The sequence below is a fragment of the Halichoeres trimaculatus genome, unplaced genomic scaffold, assembly GCF_033239565.1.
Source record: "Halichoeres trimaculatus isolate MK-OKI-2021-1 unplaced genomic scaffold, fHalTri1.1 fHalTri1_scaffold_1, whole genome shotgun sequence".
NCBI classification, from domain to species: domain Eukaryota; kingdom Metazoa; phylum Chordata; class Actinopteri; order Labriformes; family Labridae; genus Halichoeres; species Halichoeres trimaculatus.
Window position 1 is genome coordinate 6,587,984 of NW_027437179.1, and position 24,464 is coordinate 6,612,447.

Below are 24,464 nucleotides of genomic sequence, written 5' to 3' on the forward strand. Positions count from 1 at the left end.
AATACGGTGTCATCAACTGTGTCAAAGACCTTCGATGAGTCAGTGCAAAGGGAAACATATTTAGGTTCTGTCCCCCTTTTTCCTTTTTACAGCTGCTTCATCAACCAACAAACCAAGACAGTTACCAAGCTCTTCATCACGTTCATCAGGAGGTACAGTGGATCGAGAGAACACGTCAGCTGGAGTCTGGTCTATTTAAGGTTGAAATCATCTGCGTACATAGTAACATACCTGCAGACACACCTGGCTTTGAAGGGGACTGAGAGAAGACCATCTGATTAATTAATCTGAGGAAGAAAAAACCTTAACAAAAATCAAAAGGCTAAATCCGACCTCTTTGAAGCCTGCACCACACTAAGCAACCTCATTTTCCACCACCTACCTTCACAGACGAGTATAGTAATAGTAATAGTAACCATCAAAGACATGATATTTCTAGCAGTATTTCTGTTCATATGTGAATATATGATTAGACCAACGTCCCCGTGTAATGTGTAAGGTGATCAGCAATTTTGCTTCTACAGTGTGGTAAAATTACAACATGGACACAACATGTTCAAAATCAAATTAAATGAATGTATTTTCACAATAACCACAAAACTTTATCTTCTTACTTGAACCTTGAGAAATTCAGTCCAGTTAAACAAAGAGTTGAGTCTGAAGAAAAGTTTGCAGGTTGTGTGAGTTTGTGGCCTAAAGGTTGGATGGATAAACGTATTTATCATCCAACAACACTGCAGGGTTCAAAAATTGTGCTGATGCTGGTAAACTACTATCATCCAGTAGGTGGCGTTAATGCAACGATCGCGGATGTCAACTACCTTAAAACACCATAGAAGAAGATGAAGACTCGTGGCATCCGCTCCCCGCCAGGAACTCAGGAAATCAGGAAATCAGCTCGGAGAAGGTTATCAGTACTTCAGTTTTCTCTCTCTTCTTTGACTCTTGCATGTGAGGAGATGTCCAGATTTCAGGATCTTAAAGATTTCTTCGAGCGGCGGCTGCTCGCTGCGGTCATCAGAGACCTGGGAGAAAGAAGAACAGTATCTGGATACGAAGAGGAGCTGCAGCGACAAAGAGAAATACTGGATGTGATTTTAATCCCTGAGATAAAGCTGCACAGAGCAGGTTAGTTTCTGAACATGTGTGTGATAATGTTTCAGGGAATAGAGCCAGTAGCTAAAGTTGATAGACGGAAGCTCTGATCGGGTTTTAATTCATGTGAAAATCAGTATGAGTTCCTCTGGAAATGTGTAATCTACTGTGGATTATCTGTGTGGAAAAAGAAGGTTGATGTAAGTTTTCTGTGTGAGAAACACTGACTGTATTACGGATATCAGCAGACTGAACAAAACAAATAGCTGCTTTTTCCGCTCTGCGTCAACGGCCATCTCAAGAAACAAACCATCGGTAAAATGAGGATATTATTTTCTTTATCTGATGATTCATTGTTACAAATAAGACCCAAATATCCATGAAAATGAGCCAAAACAAATTCTTACCTCTCAGTTGTTGTTGTTGGGGTCTCTGATGCAGAAAATAATCAGGTTTCAAACAATTTAGTTTACAGATAGTTTTTAGGAGCATGTTGCAATATAACATCATTGGGTCTGGCTGGGATCAGACTTTCTGTGTTTGTCCTCACACTGTTCAAAACAAATATACACAACAACAACTAAAGGTTAATTTACAGGGTTAAGAGCACCGAAGTCAAGCCAGCACACAAGTAGAAACACGCGGTCAAGCCAGCCCACGCGTTATTTTGTGGTGCGCGAATATATGGCACATTACGGTAAGGGCGGTAAACGCCTCATTTCAAAGTAAAAGCAATCTGACTGATAGTACAAGACGTGAGGATGAAACTCAGATAAAAATCAAATCAAAAAATATGTTGCTATAACTGGACCATTCCACTTCAGACTGATAGTACTTGACCTCAGGATGTCACTGAGAAAAAAAATCAGCTCATTCTGATGTGTAATTTCAAAATAAAAGCCCTCTAAATTTTCAAATGTCATTGTCATCCCGAGTCCCATCAGTCTAAAGTGGAATGGTCCAATTATAACTACAGATTTTTAAAATAATTTTAATCTAATTTTGTCAAATACAGTGAGATTTGAAATTTAGAGGGCTTTTATTGTGAAATTACACATCAGAATGAGATGTTTTTTTCTGAGTGTCATCCTGAGGTCAAGTACTATCAGTCTGAGGTGGAATGGTCCAGTTATAACTACAGATTTGTTAAAATAATTTTAATCTTATTTTGCCAAATACAGTGAGATTTGAAATTTGGAGGGCTTTTATTGTGAAATTACACATCAGAATGAGATGTTTTTTTTCTGAGTGTCATCCTGAGATCAGGTTCTATCAGTCTGAGGTGGTATGGTCCAGTTATAACTACAGAGTTTTTTTTTAATAATTGTAATCGTATAATCAAAAAATTACAGTGAGATTTGAATTTAAAGGGCTTTTATTGTGAAATTCCTCATCAGAATGAGCTGATGTTTTATCTGAGTTTAATCCTCACGTCTTGTACTATCAGTCAGATTGCTTTTATTTGAAATGAGGCGTTTGCCGCTATTACCGTAATGTGCCATACATTTGCGCACCACAAAACAACGTGTTGGCTGGCTTGACCCAGTGTTTCTACTTGTGTGCTGGCTTCTGAGTTGAGAGCTTATGCTGCCCCAAAACAGTCTACATCTAGGGCTGCAACTATTGAATATTTTAGTATTCCAGTATTCTACTGAAAATTCCATTTAGTTCTCGAGTAATCGGATAAAACACATTTTTGTGTACTTAAAGAGCAGTTATTTTTCAAATGGAAGTTTGTTTCAAGCAAGGAGAAAGGGATGACATTGTTTGAGGGACAGAAAGCGTGTATCTTGGGGGGGCGAAAGCGCAGGAGAACCAGTGTGGCATCTCTACAGAGAAAGCGTTGGGAGATGTTTCTTGTGGTGGTGTGATTTATTTGTCTTCTATATGGAATGACTTTGTCTGTGTGTGTAATTGGGTGCATGTGTTTGTGTGTCTGTGAAATGCGTTGGAGCAGAACTTCACCGTGGGCTGAAGATCACTTGGTCTTTCGCGCATGGTGAAGTTCTGCAGGGAGAAATGTGAACTCAACGACGTTCAAACGACATCCCATCATAAAAATGAGATAAATAACGTAAGGCTGTTTAGTCTGTCAGACCAAAAACAAAGGTACCTGATTTATGAGAGAGGGAACTCTAAATCACTTCTGCTGTGATCTGGCGCTGTATGGGAAATAAAATTAACTCGACATTCAGGGGGGCGGAAAGTAGGGGAAACACTGCACACTGTTAAAGTGTTTAGAGCTACAAATGAACTTTGTTTGGTTGACTCTTTTTGAGATGTTAAAATATCGATCCTCCTCCACTATTCATTTATACACAGTCTCCTGCTCAGTCACACTGGCCATCCAAGCCGTGCCATACTCCATACTGCCATACCCGCCTGCACAATGAGGCGTAGAGAACACTGCTACAACTTCAGTGACTTTTAGGCTCATATTAAGTCGTTTAGGTGCGACACAGCCCTCTGACACCTTGTTCAAAATGACTGTTGAGGGAAGCGGTCGCAGCGACTGTATGTCATTGATCATATGGGGTGTCCGTGTGTATGAAGTGGACTGCGCTAAAGCCCACCTCTCCTAAGGTGAAGTGAGTCTTGTGGTCACACTGGTGAAACAAAATGGACTTTGAAGAGTGCATGAAAACGGTTCAGATAGCCAGTGTGACCGTGATGAGAGACTGCAGCGAGACAGACGGCCGTCTGTGATGTGTGAGTGATTTTGGGTTGGGGAGGGGCTCAGCACGTGCGGCTGGTTGACAAGCAGCTGATGCAGATCCAAACATGCTTTCATATCAGTCTCCAAACTCCAGAAAAGAAGCTAGATTTGTTGTCAGTCGCTATTTTGAAAAAGAGGTGGCTTGAGGGGTATGAAAACTCTCTAAATATAGCGTCAGCTCTATTTAAAAAACCACTCTTTGATCTTTTTAAAAAATTAACAATTCTTAGAGGCTGAGAAAATTCATCGAGCATGTTTTCTAATAGAGTACCTCAAATTATTGGAGGAGTTGTTTCAGCTCTATCTACATCATAAACAGTAATCACATAACAGTCACATTTTATTATCAAGTCTTCACTATTCAACAATTCAAGTAATGTTTTTACAAATCTGTGAATTTAATGATGTCAGGAAACTGTTAAAGAAAAATGTAAGTTCTACATATGAACTGTTTTCTCAAAGCTTCATGGTTTCAGCTCAGATGTATCCTAATCTTACTTTCACATTCAACAAATTCACACAATAGTGTCTGGATAGCCAATCACACTCTCTACTTATCATCCTCAAGAGAATACTTCACAGCCCAACACTCCTGACCATTCTCACCTGTCCCTGAACGATGCAACAAGCATCCTCTGAAAAACATGCAGAACCTGTTTCTGTCTACAGGAATTCTAAAACTCTAAAAATATTAACAGAAAACACATTTAGAGTTAGTTTTTACAGTTATTATCAAAGACATTTTATTTCTATCAGTCTGTATCTGTCCTTCTGTGGGAGAACAGCTGTGCTGAAATTAAATATCCAGAGTTTTTTTTTCTTTCAGATTCTCCATCAGGAAGATGATCTAATATCTCATTAATATTTGTTCACTGTGTCCTGCAGATGATCAGCTACTGATGGTGAAGAAAGAGGAGCTTCCCCCTGAGCAGCAGGAGAGGAGCCCCTATCCAGACCAGGAGGAGAATGAGTCCCCACTCATTAAAGAGGAACAGGAGGAAGTGTGGATCGGTCAGAGGAGAGAGCAGCTTCAAGGACTGGAGGAGGCTGATACCAAGGTCCTGTTTCCTTCAGTCCATATGAAGAGTGAAAATGATGAAGAGGAACCTGAGTCCTCACTGCTTCATCACAGACTGACTGACCATATGGAAACAGCAGCTGGTAGAGAGGACTGTGGAAGACCAGAACCAGCAAGGAGCTCAGATCCAGAAAGAAATTTACAAGCAGAGATTGAGGTTCAGACTGACACGTCCTCAGATACTGGATCATGGACTGAAGATGAGGAAGATGACTGGAAGAAGACCAGAGACTATGTGAGAAGATTTAACTCTGCAAAAACCAATAGAAGAAAGACTGTAGGCCAGGAGCCTAGAGGAACCAATCATGTGGTTTCTCTGAAGGAAAAGAGACCTTTCAGCTGCTCTGAATGTGGAAAAAGTTTCACTTACAGAGGATCTTTCAGCAAACACATGTTAGTCCACACCACAGAAAATCCTTTCAAGTGCTGTGAATGTGGGAAAGAATTTAGTCATAAACGCCATCTGACTTCACACATGCTTGTTCACACCAAAGAGAAACCTTTCGAGTGCTCTGAATGTGGAAAAGGATTTAGTTGTAAACAACATCTGACTTCACACATGCTTGTTCACACCAAAGAGAAACCTTTCAGCTGCTCTGAATGTGGGAAAAGATTTAACCACAAAGCAAGTTTAAATATACACTTGTTTGTGCACTCCAAAGAGAAACCTTTCAGCTGCTCTGAATGTGGAAAGGGATTTAGTTGTAAACAACATCTGACTTCACACATGCTTGTTCACACCAAAGAAAAACCTTTTAAGTGCTCTGAATGTGGGAAAAGATTTAACCACAAAGCAAGTCTAAATATACACTTGTATGTGCACTCCAAAGAGAAACCTTTCAGCTGCTCTGAATGTGGGAAGGGATTCATCACTAAACATAGTTTGACAAAACATATGGTTAATCATTCAACATTAGCTGCACTAAATGTGGGAATGTAGGAAAATATTTTACCAAAGAAAGTTTGACACCACATATTTGTCCACACCAAAGAAAAACCTTACTTGCCTGCTTCTTGCTGCTTAAAGTGAGTAAAAGATTTACTTGTCATGTAGATTTGGTCAGAAACTTTTGTTAAGCAAAACCAGACACTTACAGCAGCTCAGGATGTGGGAAAGGATTCAACTGTTAGGAAAATCTGACTTTACATACATTTGATCACTTTGAAGAAAAAGTTTTAGCTGCTTAAAATGTAGAAAAGTATTTTATTTTTAATTAAGTCAGACAACATGATTGTTCATAAATTGGAAGTTACTACTGAGCTGCTCTGAGTGTGATGTTAGATTCCTCTTAAGCTGACTTTAGAGCTTCTTGTGACAATCCACAGTTGAGGTTAAACGTCCTCAGCTGCTTTGGAAGATTCAGATTCTCTTTATTTTCATAGTAATAAATGATATGTGTAATTGAAAGTCACTGAATATTTGTGAAAAGTGTAAAGAGTTTGAAATAAATTTGTACTGTAGATATGATCATAATGATGTCTTCATGTATACACATGACTTAACATTACAGTAGAAAAACATCTGTTGAGTGTGCACCGAGTAGACATCAGAATGTGCAATTTGCAAGACAAAAAATGAACATGAATGTGCAATAGAAACAGAGGCTGTAGCTGTACATGAGGTATATGAGTTGTTGTTTTGTGGCAGGTTAAGTGTTCATCAGAGTGACGGCCTGGGGGAAGAAACTGTTCCTGTGTCTGGACGTCTTGACGCACAGAGCTCTGTAACGCTGGCCAGAGGGAAGCAGTTTAAAAAGTTTGTGTCCGGGGTGTGAAGGGTCTGCAGAGATGTTGCCAGCCCGCTTCCTGGTCCTGGACCGATATAAGTCCTGGATGGACGGCAGGCTGGCTCAGATGATTTTTTCTGCAGCCCTGACTGTTCTCTGTAGTCTGTGCCGGTCGTGTTTGGAGGCTGAGGAAAACCAAACCTAGATGGAGGAGCACAGGACAGACTGGATGATGGAGGTGTAGAAGATGATGAGCAGGTCCTGGGGCAGGTTGAACTTCCTGAGCTGTCTGAGGAAGTACAACCTCTGCTGTGCCTTCTTCCTGATAGAGTCTATGTGGGAGGTCCACTTCAGATGGTGGATCCCAGGAACCGGAAGGAGTCCACAGTAGACACAGTGTTGTTAAGAATGGTGGGGTGGGTGGGTGGGGGGAGTCTCCTTAAGTCCACTGTCATCTCCACAGTCTTGAGCGGGTTCAGCTCCAGGTGGTTTTGACCACATAGAGGACCAGCTGTTCCACCTCCTGTCTGTAAGCGGCCTCGTCACCATCCTGGATGAGACCGATGATGATGGTGTCGTCCGCAAACTTCAGGAGTTTCACAGAGGGGCCCCCTGAGGTGCAGTCATTGGTGTAGAGGGAGAAGAGCAGTGGGGAGAGCATACACCCTTGGGGGGCGCCGGTGTTGACTGTCCATGTGCTGGATGTTATGGACCCCAGCCTCACCTGCTGGGTCCTGCCAGTCAGGAAGCTGGAGATCCACTGACAGGTGGGGGCTGGCACAGACAGGTGGGAGAGCTTGTGGTGGAGGATGTCAGGGATGATGGTGTTGAATGCCGAGCTGAAGTCCACAAACAGGATCCTCACGTACGTCCCTGCAGAGTCCAGGTGCTGTAGGATGTACTGCAGTCCCATGTTGACTGCATCCTCAACTGACCTGTTTGCCCGGTAGGCAAACTGCAGGGGGTCCAGCAGGGGTCCTGTGATGTCCTTCAGGTAACTCAGCACCAGCTGTTAAAAAAACTTCATGACTACAGATGTCAGGGCGATGGGCCTGTAGTCATTCAGTCCTGTTATGGAGGGTTTCTTTGGGACTGGGATGATGGTGGAGCGTTTGAAGCAGGAGGGCACCTCACACAGCTCCAGAGATCTGTTGAAGATCCGGGTGAAGATGGGGGCCAGCTGGTTCGGGCAGGTGTAGAACAGATTCAGCTCCTCAGCCAGGTGAGGGTTCTTCACAGGGTGGGGGGATGGTCTCTTGTAGTTGACGGCCTCCTGAAGGCCCCTCCACACTGACGCAGGATCGTTAGCTGAGAATTGTCTTCTCAGCTTCTCAGAGTAGCTCCTCTTAGCTGCTCTGATCTCCTTAGTCAGCGTGTTCCTGGCCTGCTTGTACAGGAGCCTGTCCCCACTTCTGTAGGCCTCCTCCTTGGCCTGGCGAAGCTGCCTCAGTTTCTCACTAAACCAAGGTTTATTGTTGCTGTATGTGTGAAAGGTCTTGGTTTGCACACAGAGGTCCTCACAAAAACTGATGTCGGATGTCACAGTGTCACAAACTCCATGAATGTCTGTGGCTGCAGCTTCAAAGACGCTCCAATCTGTGCAGTCAAAACAGACCTGGAGCTCCTGCCTTGACTTGTCTGTCCACTTCCTCACTGATTTTATTACAGGCTTTGTAGATTTAATTTCTGCCAGTAGGTAGGAATAAGGTGGATCAGACAGTGATCAGAGAGTCCTAAAGCTGCACAGAGTGATATGAGTCCTTTATTGTGGTGTAGCAATGGTCGAGAATATATTGGGACACGTGACGTGCTGTCTGTATTTTCAGAGTTCATGGCTGAGGTTTGCTCTATTAAATTTCCCCTAAAATGATGAGCAGGGAGTCTGGATGCTTCCTCTCCACGTCTGTGATCTGGTCGGCGAGCTGCTGCTGCGCCTCTGTTACGAACACCTGAGGTGGAATGTAAACATATATTTTTATTAATTTATTCATTCTTTTATAGATTCTTATACAATTGATTTATTAATTCATTTTCTTCTTTTATAGATTTTTTTTTTTTTTTGTAATTTGGTAATCTCACTATTCCATACCCTCGTCTTCCCTGAGAGCTCCGTTACACGGTCCGCGCGCAGGAGCTGGAAGCCGGGCAGATGTAGAGCGCTGTCAGGGATGTGTTCACTGAGCCAAGTTTCAGTGAAACACACGGCGGTGGGTCTGCCAAAGTCGAAGTTTTTTCTGTTGAGGAGCAGCAGTTTATCCATCTTGTTTGACTAGGGTGACCATAATTTGATTTCCAAAAAAGAGGACAACTGCACTGGCCTCGAGGCACAAATTCAGACAGGCTTCTTATATTCTTAATATTTTCACTGCCCTGTGGTTACTCCCGTCTGTGGAAACACCACAGTACTGGATTTTTTTGAGTGCTTCATGTGTGACTTCAACAGAATGGGGGGCTATTACACCTAGAGATGGGTACCGAATCAGGTACTTCAAAAGGTACTGACCGAATTCTGTTAAAAGTACCGAGTACCGATTCATGTAAAATCAAAAGGTACCACGTTTGGGTACCTGAACACATCCTTGTGACTGTGAGGAAGTGAAAGAATAGTCGATTTTCCGTGATGGACATGAACACAGCATTGCAAGGGTATATACTGAAGGATAAATATGTTAAATTGAAAAAAATATATATAATATTGTTAAAGAAATTGATATTTTTTACCACATAACTACAAAAAAGTACCAAAAATTTGTACCGTTGAGCACTGGTACCGATTACCAGGTACCGGGCATTGGTGCCAGCACTCCTAAACTTTTTAGCAACGTCAGAGTCAGGAAATGTCTTTTTAGCAAGGCACTGGTGCAATCCATGGACCTGTAGCTGTTGTGGTGTTTAACAGCATGAAATGCCATTGTCATGTCATGTTTTTCAGTGTCCATGTGAGCTTTGAGATCTCCAGCACCTTTATTGGACACTGAGACATATGTGCCAGCTTTGCACACGGTTCACTCCGCCCCCACTTGTCCCGATCGGCACGGTATGTCGGAAATTTTTTTTTGCAGTTCATCTGTGAAGCTGCACTTACGCTTAGGCATCTTCCGTGCAATACAGCTCCGCTGTCTAAACAGCCCCGTCTTCTCCGCTCTCCGTCTATGTCTCTCTCTCTCGCCTTCTCTCTGACCCTCTCACTCTCTATGCGTGTGTGTGCACGCGTAGAGCAGACCTGCCCACAAGGCAGCCTCTCGGTAAGTGATGCGCATGATAGTATTGTTTGCAAATGCCGGTCAATTTACGGACGTAATGGTCCTATGAAAATCAGTGAACACCGGACATTTTCGTGAATTTATTAAACCCGCCCGGACACCCCGGACAGGACGTAAAAAGTGGACATGTCCGGGCAAAAGAGGACGCTTGGTCATCCTATGTTTGACAGAGGGCGGACGTTGGCCAGGTGGATAGACGGGAGCGCAGTGCGTAATCCCCATGACCTGACGTAGTTTCCGGTCCACGGGAGCGCGCACAGCCGTTATAGTTGAAAAGAAGAAGAAGCTCACCTTTTTAAAGAGTGTCGGAAACACTCCCCGTCAGAAACTGAGAAAATCAGTTCAGTGGAAGTCACCAGGTTACAGTTTCTTCTTCTTTGACTCTTGGATGTGAGGAGATGTCCAGATTTCAGGACCTTAAAGATTTGTTCGAGCGGCGGCTGCTCGCTGCGGTCATCAGAGATCTGGAAGAAAGAAGAACAGTGTCTAGATACGAAGAGGAGCTCCAGCGACAAAGAGAAATACTGGAAATAATTTTAATCCCTGAGATAAAGCTGCACAGAGCAGGTTGGTTTCTGAACATGTGTGTGATAATGTTTCAGGGAATAGAGCCAGTAGCTAAGGTTGATAGACGGAAGCTCAGAGCGGGTTTTAATTCATGTGAAAATCAGTATGAGTTCCTCTGGAAATGTGTAATCTACTGTGGATCATCTGTGTGGAAAAAGAAGGTTGATGTAAGTTTTCTGTGTGAGAAACACTGACTGTATTAGGATAAATTGTCGCAGCGCTCACAGTAGCTGCGGCTAACTGCTCTCCCAGCCAGGTCGTTTCAAACAGACTTAGAGACGATCTTAAAACCAGATATGAGACACGAACTGTTTCGGGTAGGACAGGAGGTCAAACAGAGCGTTACTGCTGATTTTATTGACTCGCTTAACATCCTGACGGACAAAGCAAGAACTCCCGGGTCTTCGGGGATCACAATGCCGTCGAGAGAGACAACGGAAGCGGGGCTGCAGGGCCGGAGTGCTTACGCGGTTACGGAAGCAACCACACAAACGACCGCTTCCAAGCATTTTTCTCTCGAATGCTCGATCCATCGCCAACAAAATGGATGAACTGAGGCTCCATCGTTAAGGACAGCTGTGTAATTTTGATCTCGGAATCTTGGCTAAACTCATCCGTACTGGACTCGGCTATCGAGCTAGCAGGTGATGTACCAAAAGTTGATTTTAGCCAGAAACTGATTTCCGGTCCACGGGAGCGCGCACAGCCGTTATAGTTGAAAAGCGCAGCTTCTGTGGCTCTGTGGCAGGCCTCACATAGAGTTAATAACTGCTCAACATAGAGGCTAATGCCATGACTTTTGCAGACAACACAATAATAGTTTTGTATTTTGAAGTCAGATTGATCAAATTTTGGCAGATAAGTAACTTGAAAAGATTTAGAATAGAATCTAAGGTTCTTTTATTGGTCTAAAAAATCTCTTCAAGGTCTTGCTCCTTTATATTTATCAGATTTGCTTTTATCATTTGAGCCAAGTAGGGCTCTCAGGTCATCAGGTAGTCGACTTTAATGGTACCTGAAGTTAGAACTAAAACACTTAGGGAAGCCTCTTTCTATTGTTATGTCCCCCATCTGTGGAACAGCCTACCTTAAGACCTGAAAGTAGCTCGTACTGTTCATATTTTTAAAAATAAATTTAAGACCTACCTTTTTAGTCTGTCTTTAAGCTGATTGTATTTAGTATAATTTATTGTTATTATTTTATTAATTCAAATCCTCTTAACCTGTTTTATTTCTCCTTTTTAGACCAGATCTATCACTTCTAATTTTATGACCTGCTCTGCTTCAGCTGTTTTTATTATCCACCGAGTTAGGCTATCTCATTTTTACCATATTACTTATTCATTTTTATTTTATTTATTTTCAGTGTCCTACAGACAAATGACTCTATCTTTAGACTCACCTTTCCAGTGGAGGTCTCTCCCCTCTCATTCCCTGTGCTCCTCTGCCCTGACTCCTACAGATCAATAGGGATGGCGGAGTGATTATTGTTAATGTTTTATTATTGTTATATTCATCACAATAATATGATGATAATAATAATCATAAACTACTGTTAGCAGGGGGCTGGAGTCAATTGTTGACTACCATCAGTGATAAATACTTACTTTTTGGAAAAACTTCCTGATATCCATTCTACATTGATGGCATAAATAAAGACTTTTTGTGTCTTGCTTTACTCCTGAGTCCATGACAAGAAGATAGCCTCCATCCTTTTGACTGTCCGTCCAGTAACAAGGAAGAAGAGAAGGAGTCAATATGGAAGTTTAGCCTGTCTCTGCCTCATCAGATAAACTCTTCAGCCCTCCTAACAGTCTTATGAGTCGTTTTTACCTCATTAGTTAAGCTAGCTTCTACTATCAAAGTGTTACCTCCTTCCACTACTAAAAAGAGCCTTTGTTTCGTAGCTTTCGTTGTCCTAGTACCCGGATGGTTTTCGCAAGAGATGGGACGTTCTCAAACAAGTCGACTCTTTTGAACAGCGCTTTTCAGTGAACAAAAATAACTGATTCGCTGCTCTGTGTCAGCCCTTTGTTTGCAGGCCATTACTGAATATGCCTGCACGTTTCAGAACGAACAGCTCACTCACGACTGTCAGTCGGTTCTCACCGTTCGTTTGAAAAGGCTATACAAAAGACTCGACTCGTTCGCGATTTTACATCTCCCGCGAAAACCACAGCGGGTGTGAGTAGTATGTTGAAATCACTTCAAATCATTTAGGGGGGGCTTGATGATACTTTAGGGGGGGCTTCAGCCCCTCAAATTAGGCCTGACGACGCCAAATTAGGCCTAATGACGCCACTGCTCAACGAGTTTGTTTATGACAGTGGCGATTGCTCTAATGGTACGGCCACACCTAATGCGCATTTGCGTCAAGATTACATACTAAGATGTTTCGGCTCTGACTCAGCCGCGCTGCTGTCTGCAGCCACTACTCAATCCCCAGCACTGTCCCACCCACAGCACCATCTGATTGGTTACAAGCAGAGCCATGTCTTGGGAACAGTCAATTAGCAGTGGAGTTATTACAGTTAGTGCAATTACATAGAAATTTTGGAAAACTCTATTTACTGTAGAAAACTTTAGCTATTTTTTTTTTTAAGTTTTCATTTAACTTCATAAAACATGCTGCTAAGCCTGAGAGCTGTTTAATAAACTCATGCTTAAAGGTATTTGAATAAAGTTAAGTGTTGGAGTTTTTATTCAAAGTTTTGACACCAATGTTTGTGCTTTGACTGCAAATTAATATCAGTTATCGGCCTCCTTGACTACAAATAATTGGTGTCTCGGCCTGGAAAAATCCATATCGGTCTATCTTTACTCTTTTTTGTTTAATTAAGTAGGGATGCACGATATTATCGGCACAATATCGGTATCGGCTGATAAAAGCTTAAAAACACGTTTATTGGTATCGGCAGATATGAAAATTTCTGCTGATATGCACAGCCGATAAGGTGCTATTCAGTTAGGATTATTATTATTTTCCATCTGAAAAATAAGCTCCTTAAATAAAATGTAGCACTTCATTTATTTGCACTGCAGAGCTCTGTGTCTGTCACCAGGTTGTTACAGTCGCTCTAAAATAATCAAATGCAACTTGGTTATGTTTAAAAAAGCATTGTACATTTAAAGTTCATGTGATCTATAGAAATTATTTTTCATTATTTCAATACTGAATGTCATGAGTTTGAAAAAATAATACATTTCTTATTTATGGTAAAACCAAATGTTTTTTGTCTTGTTTTTAGTGTTGTCACGATACCAAAATTATGATTCGACACGATACCTGCCTAAAAAATTTCGATATCGATACTTATCGATACCATGGCAAACTTAAAATAGAAGAAAACAAATAAAAAAAAAACAGCTTGAAGAGAAGGCTGCCTAAAGCAAGTTTTTTGACATCTGTTTGTGTGTCTGTGGGACTAAGGGAGATTTGTAAATTGTGCTAATATTTAAGAAAACACACACACACACCCACAAAGTATTATAGATTATATGCAGAATCAGTTCCTAGAGGGAACCTGAACTCATTTATTGTTCTCAAGAATAATTTAACTAAATAGAAAACCAGAAAATATTAATTGTTGTACAGTAACGAGCAGGTAAAATAACAATGTCAGACTTTAACAGCCATCTAATGTTTTCATGCTCAGCACACTGTAGTTTAGCCTACACAGTGTGTTGATACACTGAAAAGTACCCTTTTAACATGAATACTCTAAAAAAAAGTGTACCCGTGTTATTTCAGCTCTTTTACAGATGCAGCACTTTAGTGTCTCCTATAGGTTTCTTCGTTTAAGTTAGAAAACTACTTGTCACTTATTTTTCATTAAACTGTCAACACCACACAGCTCCGTGACTCAGGGCTGCGTGTGCTCCACAGATCATGTGTTTATGACGCTGATTATTCGTCGTATCAACAACAAGTCGTAGTGAACTAGTTTTCTTGTCACAAAGTAATTGACACTCGTTTGACTTTTGTGTTTGGGCATGTCGTTTGCATCTGTCACTCTTGCTCTTTGAGGAGGTGAGGATGCTGAGCTCTGATGTGCTTCATCATGTTTGTAGTGTTTCCTCCGTGTGTGTGTCGGTCGTAAGGTTTACAGACAGGCTTTGAAACGTGTATTAGCTTACGAAGCTGCCCCGACTGTCGGCTTCGCAAACAGACTAATGCCAAATTTCGCTCCTGTGCACCGGCTTTTTCGACAAGCTACGGCCGGTTCACAGGAGCGCTGTAACTTGGAGCCATGTCTGTAACTGTCTGTACGTTTGCATGCAGCTCAAGAAATCAAACTGTGAGATTGTCAGCGCGAGATCGGATAATTAAGATGCACGTTAACAACTTCGTCGGACTGAAAACGGCCAAGCATCGACACGTGAAGCTAATACAGGCTCACTGTCCAACTTCACAACAACACACACACTTTGGAAAGACAGTCTCCGCCCATTCCTCAGAGAAGAGAGAGGACCCAGCTCGGTGGCTGCAGACACTCAAGTTGCCTGAGTCAAAATGTCTCTGATTCAGACAAAAAATTGCCTTGGAGTATCGATACTTAAAACACGTGGTGTCGTTTACTTTCTGAAAACACGTGGTATCGATACTTTCTCAGTATCGGTATATCGTGCAACCCTACTTATTTTATGTATGTTTCTTAAACAAATAAGACCGTCACAATAAGAGTAACACATAAATGTCAGTACAGGATAGACTTAGCTTTCTTTACAGTGAAAAAAACAAACAAACTTGTGATTATTGGTATCGGTATCGGCCAAAAGGGGTTTCGATATATCGGCATATCGGATATCGGCAAAAATCCAATATCGTGCATCCCTAAAATTAAGTCATTTTGGGGCAAAATATCTCTCTTTGCACAATTCCAGAGGCATGGATCAGTTTTTGGCTAGCAAAATAAACAGATTTTTACATTATGCCCCTTTACTCATTTCCCAAACCGTACAACAAATAACTGTTTGGGATCATTTTCCTCTGTTGAGGGATCTAATGTAATTTTGGTGCAGAAGAAAAGAAGCTCCCTCAGTGACACACGTCTTAATTAGAGCAAATACAAGCCAGATTAAAATCACCAACAGCCTATTATACAGTGATATATGGCACGATACAGGAGGCTATCAAACGCAAACACAAAATAAACATTGTTAAATGTTTATAAACAAACTCATTGTTTGAGCATGATGAGGCCTGCCGCAGAGCTACAGAAGCTGCGCTTTTCAACTATAACGGCTGTACGCGCTCTCATGGACCGGAAACCAATATCTGGCTAAAGTCAACTTTTGGCACAACACCGGCTAGATAGCCCATTGGCAGGACAGGACGAAGGACTCTGGAAAGAGTAGAGGAGGGGGTGCGTGCATGTACATAAACAACAACTGGTGTACTGACGCAGTGACTGTGGACCTCCACGGAACTGGGCGTTAACAGCGGTGTTTGTGTTGTTTACATCCCACCTTATGCTAATGCTAGCGCGGCTAACGGACTACTCCACAGCAGCATTAGCAAGCAGCAGAGCAGACACCTCGAAGCAGCACACATCATAGCAGGGGACTTCAATCATGTGGACCCTAAAACGGTGCTTCTCAAGTTTCATCAGCACATCAAGTGTGCCACCAGAGGAGCTAATACACTGGACAAGTTGTCCTCCGACATCAAGCTGGGCTACAAGGCTAAACAGCAAGCAGACCTGGGCCAGTCTAAACACGTCCTTGCTCATGATCCCTGCACAAGTCCCCCCTCCGGATAACTGCTCCTAGCACCAGAAGGAGAGTCACAACCTGGCCTGATGATGCCTCTGCAGGACTGCTTTAAAAGGATTTACTGAGACATTTTTGAACATCCAGACCTGGAGGTGTTCATGGACCGTGTTCTGTGCTACATTAACAAACTGCACAGACAACGTCACAGTGGATAAGACCACCCGGGTGTGCCCAAATGACAAGCCCTGTATGACACAGAAGGTCCAGCAGCTGCTTAAAGACAGAAACACCACCTTCAGGGCTGGTGACAGCGCTCTGTACAGTGCAGCCAGAGCCAACCTGAAGAGGGGCATCAGAGAGGCCAAGACAGACTACAGGAGGAGGATCAAGGACCACCTGGATTGTGACAATAGCAGACAGGTGTGGCGGGGGGTCCAGCACCCCAGGAACTACAGGGCCAACACTGGAGCTGCTGAGGGTGGAGCCTCACTGGCAGAGGAGCTGAACAGCTTCTTTGCCCGCTTCAAGACAGGATCTCCGGAGGCAGCTACACCACACCCTGCGATCCAGAGCAGCTCCAGCCTCACACTGGAGGAGCACAATGTTAGGCACACGCTGTGGACGGTCAACCCATGGAAGGCGGCTGGACCCGACGGTGTCCCTGGACGGGTGCAGAAGGACTGCGTTGACCAGTTGGCTAGAGTGTTCACCAGATTCTTCAACCGGTCCCTGTCCCAATCCATCGTTCCGCCATGCCTGATGTCCTCCACCATCGTCCCCCTGCCCAAGAAGCAACACATCTCCAGCCTCAATGACTACCAGTCAGTAGCTCTCACTCCAGTGGTGATGAAGTGCGTTGAGAAACTGGTACAGGGTCACATCACCTCACTCCTCCCCGAGAGTCTCGACCCCCACCAGTTCACCTACAGGTCAAACAGATCAACAGAGGATGTTGTACCACAGCGCTCCACATGTCACTGTGCCACCTGGAGCAGTAGGGGACCTACACGCGGATGCTCTGTGTGGACTACAGCTCTGCGTTTAACACCATTCTTCCTCTCAAACTGGTGGGTAAACTGGGAGACCATGGACTTCCACACTCTGTTTGTGGATCTACAGCTTCCTGTTGGACCGCAGGCAGGCAGGGTGAGGGTAGGAGACCACACATCCGGGTTCGTCAGCCTCAGCATCGGCTCCCCCCAGGGCTGCGTGCTGAGCCCTCTGCTTTACACCCTCTGCACATCAGACTGTACCTCTGCACACCCCAGTAACACCATCATCAAGTTTGCCGATGATACCACAGTAGTGGGGCTCATCTCTGGGGGGGATGAGTATGCATACAGGGCTGAGGTGGAGCAGCTGACTGAGTGGTGCAGTGATAACAACCTGCTCCTCAACACAGCAAAGACTAATGAGCTGATCATCGACTTTCATCAACGGGGAATGTGTGGAGAGGGTAGAGGACTTCTGCTTTCTGGGAGTCCACTGAGAGAAGGACCTGACCTGGACTGAGAACACCTCTGAGCTACTGAAGAAGGCCCAGCAGAGACTGCACTTCCTGAGGGTGCTCAGGAACAACAACATCCCCTGAGACTGTGTGTGTCTTTCTACAGGTGCACCATCGAGAGCATCCTGGTGTACTGTCTGTGCGTGTGGTACACCAGCTGCACAGTGGCTCAAAGGATGTCACTGCAAAGGATCATCAACACAGCTAAAAACATCATCGACTGCCCTCTCCTCACACTGGAAGAACTGCACCATTCCTGCTGCCTCTGAAAGGCAGGAAAAATAACCAAGGACCCCTCTCACCCCGGACACCACATGTTTAATCTGTATTTTGTAAATGTCTGTTGCTGACCGTGGTGGAACCGGAAGTGAAATTGGCAGAAAAACACGATGAGTAACCAAAACAAGCATGGAGAAGAGGGGCAACGCCACGGAACTTAAAGGCGCTCGCCGCTTAGTGCATCAGTCCGCGCGCGCCGTGCCAGATATAAACAAACGCAGGTAGTCTGCCAGGACGAAGAGACACGTTGAGAACTAGAGCCTTATTTAGCGGTGTTTTTGTGTGAAAGTAACGTGCTGAAAATTCTCTAAATAAAGTGTGAATGCAGACCGATATCAGAGTTTTTCGGTGGGAGTCCGTTTATTAGTGTTTTTGGTCAAGTAAAAAATGGCCCCATCTGAGGGCAGAGGAGCAGGGAGGGGGTGTTTGGTGCGAGCGCCCTGGGCTTCTGCTGCACAAAAACACTGCTGTAGGGAAATTTCTGCCCTAAACCTTGTGATAGGACCCAACTTGTTCCATCCCGGAGTATCACTTTAATGTCCTGACAGTGGCAATAAGCTTTAATTTTGTATTTACATTTTGTAAATTTGATTTGCACTAAATATGTGATTTAACTATTACTGTATAACAAGTACTGATTTAGTGTTTGCATGACAGATGTTATGGCACTCTCACAATGTGATTAATTATGATTAATCAGTGAAATCATGCGATTAATTACAATTAAAAGTTTTAATCTTTGCCTAGCCCTAATTTTAATATTTATTTTCGTATCTTATTTTACTTTACTTACTTATGTTTGCACCTCACACTGTTTTGTACTGACTGAAGGGCTTTTGCAATTTCCTTGTTCTTGTTTCAATGATAAATAAAGTTGTATTCTATTGTATTCTATTCTATCTGCTAGGGATGGGAATCAAAAACCAATTCCAGTTAAGAATCATCAACAGTTCCATCAAAGAAATGATAACATTAATCGTTTCACTAATCAATTCCCTTATCAATTCCATTCAATTGACAGGGCTCAGAAGTGTCAGAATTGTGGCCCAATTTTAATTACACCTACTGCATAACCTTGTGTGAGTGGAAACACCAGCAAATTTCAGAAGCAGTTATCTAAACTGGGATGTATGTTTGGGATTGTTGCCACTGAAAATCAGACCATTTGCCCACATGCAAAATTTGCTGGAATCGATAAAGGAAACTTTAAAGAATTGGATCGATTAGCAGGATCGTTGACAGCATTGGTATTGATAAAATCTTATCAATTCTCATCCCTACTGTCAGCAGACTGAACAAAACAAATCGCTGCTTTTTCCGCTCTGCGTCGACGACTAACTCAAGAAACAAACCATCGGTAAAATAGTGATGAGGATATTATTTTCATTATCTGATGATTCATTTTTACAGCTTTTAACATTTGTCTCAGTGTTTCCTCATTGTTACCTTCCCGCCTCAGTGGCTCTTAACCGTGGTAAGGAACTGATGGTTTCATAGCTTTAGCTGAATTTCGGCCATCAGAACTAGGGTCTAAATTTAGTCCTGCAGTAGTCCATTTACCCCAGAAAACGGCCCTACTGGGGGAGTAGTCCTTTCCAGATGTCCAGGGACTGGACAACTGGTCGAGAAGAGTCAACTGATGGAAAGTCTTGAATGAACCCTGTAAGACCCCAATATCCATGAAAATGAGCCAAAACAAATTCTCACCTCTCAGTTGTTGTTGTAGGGGTCTCTGATGCAGAAATTAATCAGGTTTGTAACGATTTAGTTTTCAGATAGTTTTTAGGAGCATGTTGCAATATAATATCATTGGGTCTGGCTGGGATCAGAATTTCTGTGTTTGTCCTCACACTGTTTAAAACAAATATAGCCTACAGAACAACAACTAAAGGTTAATTTACAGGGTTGAGAGCTTATGCTGCCCCAAAACAGTTTATATCATAAACACTAATCACATAACAGTCACATTTTATTATCAAATCTTCACAATTCAACGTTTCAAGTAATGTTTTTACAAATCTGTGAATGTAATGATGTCAGGAAGCTGTTAAAGAAAAATGTAAGTTATGAACCATTTTCACCTGTCCCTGAACGATGCAACAAGCATCCTCTGAAAAACATGCAGAACCTGTTTCTGTCTACAGAAATGCAACAAGCAGCTCTTTGAGGAAAAAACAAAGTCCAGAAAAAAAGGTCCAGGGTCAAGTAGATTACATGTTTTTTTTCCTGGTTATTACTTTTAGGCGATGAGATATGGACAAACTTTTAATCACTAGAACCAGAAATAATTGATTCATTTATGTTCAAACTTTGAAAATAGTAACAGAAAAAACATTTAGAGTTAGTTTTTACAGGTATTATCAAAGATATTTTATTTCTATCAGTCTGTATCTGTCCTTCTGTGGGAGAACAGCTGTGCTGAAAATAAATATCCAGAGTTTTTTTTTTCTTTCAGATTCTCCATCAGGAAGATGATCTAATATCTCATTGATATTTGTTCACTGTGTCCTGCAGATGTTCAGCTACTAATGGTGAAGAAAGAGGAGCTCCCCCCTGAGCAGCAGGAGAGGAGCCCCTATCCAGACCAGGAGGAGAATGAGTCCCCACTCATTAAAGAGGAACAGGAGGAAGTGTGGATCGGTCAGAGGAGAGAGCAGCTTCAAGGACTGGAGGAGGCTGATACCAAGGTCCTGTTTCCTTCAGTCCATATGAAGAGTGAAAATGATGAAGAGGAACCTGAGTCCTCACTGCTTCATCACAGACTGACTGACCATATGGAAAGAGCAGCTGGTGGAGAGGACTGTGGGAGACCAGAACCAGCAAGGAGCTCAGATCCAGAAAGAAATTTACAACCAGAGAATGAGGTTCAGACTGACATGTCCTCAGATACTGGATCAGGAACTGAAGATGACTGGAAGAAGACCAGAGACTATGTGAAAAGACTAAACCCTGCCACAAACAATAGAACAGAGACTGTAGGCCAGGACCCTAGAGAAACCAATCATGTGGTTTCTCTGAAGGAGAAGAGACCTTTCAAGTCCTCTGAGTGTGGAAGATTCACTTCCAGAGGATCTTTAGGCAAACACATGTTAGTCCACACCAATGAAAAACCTTTCAAGTGCTCTGTTTGTAAAAAAGAATTTAGTTGCAAAGAACATCTCACTTCACACAAGTATGTTCACTCAAAAGAGAAACCTTTCAGTTGCTCTGAATGTGGGAAGAGATTTAACCAAAAAGGAAATCGAGATAGACACTTGCTTGTTCATGCAAAAGAGAAAAATTTCACCTGCACCAAATGTGGGAAGAGATTTAAACGAAAAGGACCTCTTGATAGACACATGCTAGTGCATTTAGAAGAGAAACATTTCAGCTGCTCTGAAAGTGGGAAGAGATTTAACCAAAAAGGAAATCAAAATAAACACATGCTGGTTCACTCAAAAGAGAAACATTTAAGCTGCACTGAATGTGGGAAAAGATTAAACCTCAAAGCAGATCTTAATTCACATTTAGTTGTTCACTCAAAAGAGAAACCTTTCAGCTGCTCTGAATGTGGGAAAAGATTTACCCTCAAAGAAAATCGAGATAGACACATGATTGTGCACTCAAAAGAGAAACCTTTTAGCTGCTCTAAATGTGGGAAGAGATTTAACCAAAAAGCAAATCTCAATTCACACATGCTTGTGCACTCAAAAAAGAAACCTTTCAGCTGCTCTGAATGTGGGAAAGGATTTAAACGTAAAGCAAATCTCAATTCACACATCCTTGTTCACTCAAAAGAGAAACCTTTCAGCTGCCCTGAATGTGGGAAGAGATTTAACCGCAATGAAAATCTCAATTCACACATCCTTGTTCACTCAAAAGAGAAACCTTTCAGCTGCTCTGAATGTGGGAAAGGATTTACCCTCAAAGCTAATCTGATCAAACACATGACTTGTCACTCAAAAGAGAAACCTTTCAGCTGCTCTGAATGTGGGAACAGATTTAACCAAAAAGGGAATCGAGACAGACACATGCTTGTGCATTCAAAAGAGAAACCTTTTAGCTGCTCTGAATGTGGGAAGAGATTTAATCGCAAAGTAAATCTCAGTTCACACATGCTTGTGCACTCAAAAGACAACCCTTTCAGCTGCACAGAATGTGGGAAAGGATTTAAACGTAAAGCAAATCTCAATTCACACATGTTTGTTCATTCAAAAGAGAAACCTTTCAGCTGCTCTGAATGTGGGAAGAGATTTAAACGCAAAGAAAATCTCAATTTACACATCCTTGTTCACTCAAAAGAAAAACCTTTCAGCTGCTCTGAATGTGGGAAAGGATTTACCCTCAAAGTTAAACTGACACAACATATCATTTGTCACTCAGAAGAGAAACCTTTCAGCTGCTCTGAATGTGGGAAAGGTTTTAAGCAAAAAGGAAATCGAGATAAACACATGCTTGTGCACTCAAAAGAGAAACCTTTTAGTTGCTATGAATGTGGGAAAGGATTTAATCGCAAAGTAAATCTCAATTCACACATCCTTGTTCACTCAAAAGAGAAAAAATTCAGCTGCTCTGAATGTGGGAAGAGATTTAAGAGTAAAGCAAATCTCAAGTCACACACCCTTGTTCACCCAAAAGAGAAACCTTTCAGCTGCTGTGAATGTGGGAAGAGATTTAACCAAAAAGAAAATCGGAATGGACACATCCTTGTTCACTCAAAAGAGAAACCTTTCACCTGCACTGAATGTGCGAAAGGATTTAACCACAAAGCAATTCTGACCAAACACATGATTGTTCACTCAAAAGAGAAACATTTCAGCTGCTCTGAATGTGGGAAAAGATTTAACCAAAAAGAAAATTGTGATAGACACATGCTTGTTCACTCAAAAGAGAAACCTTTCATTTGCACTGAATGTGGGAAGAGATTTAACCAAAAGGGAAATCGAACCAGACACATGCTTGTTCATGCAAAAGAGAAACGTTTCAGCTCTGAGAATATGGGGAAAGTTTTAAGCAAAAAGCAAATCTGAGAACACACTTGTATGTGCACTCCAAAGAGAAATCTTCAGCTGCACAGACTGTTGGAAAGGATTCATCACTAAACACGGTTTGACAAAACATATGGTCAATCAAACTTTAGCTGCACTGAATGTGGGAAAAGAATTTAACAAAAGAAAGTTTGACACCACACATTTGTCCACACCAAAGAAAAGCCGTACTTGCCTGCTGCTTGCGGCTTAAAGTGAGTAAAAGATTTACTTGTCATGTAGATTAGGTGAGACACTTTTGTTAAGCAAAATCAGACACTTACAGCAGCCCAGGATGTGGGGAAAGGATTTAAGTGTTAAGAAAATCTGACTTCACATACATTTGATCACTATAAAGAAAAAGTTTTAGCTGCTTGAAATGTGGAAAAGTCTGACAACACAGAACTGTTCATAAATTGAAAGACACTACTGAGCCTCTCTGAGTGTGATGTTAGATTCCTCTGAAGCTGACTTTAGAGCTTCCTGTGACAATCCACAGTTGAGGTTAAACCTCCTCAGCTGCTTTGGAAGATTCAGATTCTCTTTATTTTCATAGTTATAAATTATATGTGTAATTAAAAGTCACTGAATGTTTGTGAAAAGTGTAAAGAGTGAAATAAATTTGTGCTGTAAATATGCTCATAATGATGTCTTCATGTATACACACTACTTGGCATTACAGTAGAAAAACATCTGTTGAGAGAGAGACTGAGAAAGGAGGACAACATAAAGGGAACTGCAATGGTTTCATAGGGTCTGTTTGTATTACAAAACAGAGTCCTTTTATTTGAGTTTTTCCTTTTTTTGTTTTCCTTTTTTCCTTTCTTTTTTGGTTAACAGTAAATCTGAACACTCTTGAAAAGCATGAACATATTTTGAATCACAGATGTGGTTTAGATGAAATAGCTTCCATTACCTGTGGGTTAACTATAACAGACACATAAACAGATAGTTTGGTCATCAGTTAAATCCTCTTCATTTAGGACAGTGGTGACAAACACCTTACACTGGGTGGTGGGCTGATAAATTTGTTAATCACTGTTTATATTTTGGTTAGAAGATGAAGTTGTGAGACACAGTTCAGTTTTCTTACACTTTTATGGGACGGACCACTTTTGGACCAGAGGCTTTAAACTGCCCTTCAGCCAAAAATAATAAAGCATTACAATTGATGTTGTTGTCAATTAATAACATGGTCAATGCAGTGGTCACCAAACTAATTGCACACCCTCGCACAGATACGCCATTAGTTGCCATGGAAATAGATCAGAGTCTATAAACAGGCCCCACACCATTCTTCGTTCTCTTTGCAATTGAACTTTGACCTTATGCAAATCCTAGCAGTGGATAGCTCACTCTCTGAAAGCGATTGTGACGACCCCATCTACTGGTTGTTTCGCTGGCTGTCCCTTTCTGCTTTCAGGTGCAGGTGGGAGTGGCTAGAGGGGTTGGAGAGGATTCGGAACACCTGGGCCCGGTGTTCCTGTTTCCTATAAAGCACGCTGGAGTCA

At 42.2% G+C, this 24,464-nt stretch overlaps 2 protein-coding genes across 3 annotated transcripts; both read left to right on the forward strand.

Annotated features, from left to right (window-relative positions):
• Positions 1 to 811: 811 nt before the first annotated feature.
• LOC141787458 (uncharacterized) lies at positions 812 to 6,121 on the forward strand. Its single transcript, XM_074665866.1, has 2 exons — positions 812 to 1,128; positions 4,697 to 6,121. Exons 1-2 carry the CDS (start codon positions 843 to 845, stop codon positions 5,827 to 5,829), a joined length of 1,419 nt encoding a protein of 472 aa, XP_074521967.1. The 5' UTR covers positions 812 to 842; the 3' UTR covers positions 5,830 to 6,121.
• Positions 6,122 to 10,127: 4,006 nt separating this feature from the next.
• LOC141787454 (uncharacterized) lies at positions 10,128 to 24,237 on the forward strand. Of its 2 annotated transcripts, none has more exons than XM_074665854.1 (2): positions 10,128 to 10,446; positions 20,462 to 24,237. In XM_074665854.1, the coding sequence occupies exons 1-2, from the start codon at positions 10,278 to 10,280 to the stop codon at positions 22,954 to 22,956; spliced, it is 2,664 nt and encodes an 887-aa protein (XP_074521955.1). In that variant the 5' UTR covers positions 10,128 to 10,277; the 3' UTR covers positions 22,957 to 24,237. The 2 variants fall into 2 exon arrangements, with proteins under 2 accessions (XP_074521955.1, XP_074521963.1); XM_074665862.1 differs by lacking the exon at positions 10,128 to 10,446 and adding an exon at positions 11,085 to 11,090 and having other exon boundaries at positions 20,462 to 24,236.
• Positions 24,238 to 24,464: the final 227 nt, after the last annotated feature.

Excerpts from the sequence above, each read along its gene's own strand:
- LOC141787458 (XM_074665866.1), top strand. The coding sequence starts at position 843 with ATGAAGACTCGTGGCATCCGCTCCCCGCCAGGAACTCAGGAAATCAGG. Across the intron at positions 1,129-4,696 it reads GATAAAGCTGCACAGAGCAG|ATGATCAGCTACTGATGGTG; the intron begins GTTAGTTTCTGA and ends TGTGTCCTGCAG.
- LOC141787454 (XM_074665854.1), top strand. The coding sequence starts at position 10,278 with ATGTCCAGATTTCAGGACCTTAAAGATTTGTTCGAGCGGCGGCTGCTC. Across the intron at positions 10,447-20,461 it reads GATAAAGCTGCACAGAGCAG|ATGTTCAGCTACTAATGGTG; the intron begins GTTGGTTTCTGA and ends TGTGTCCTGCAG.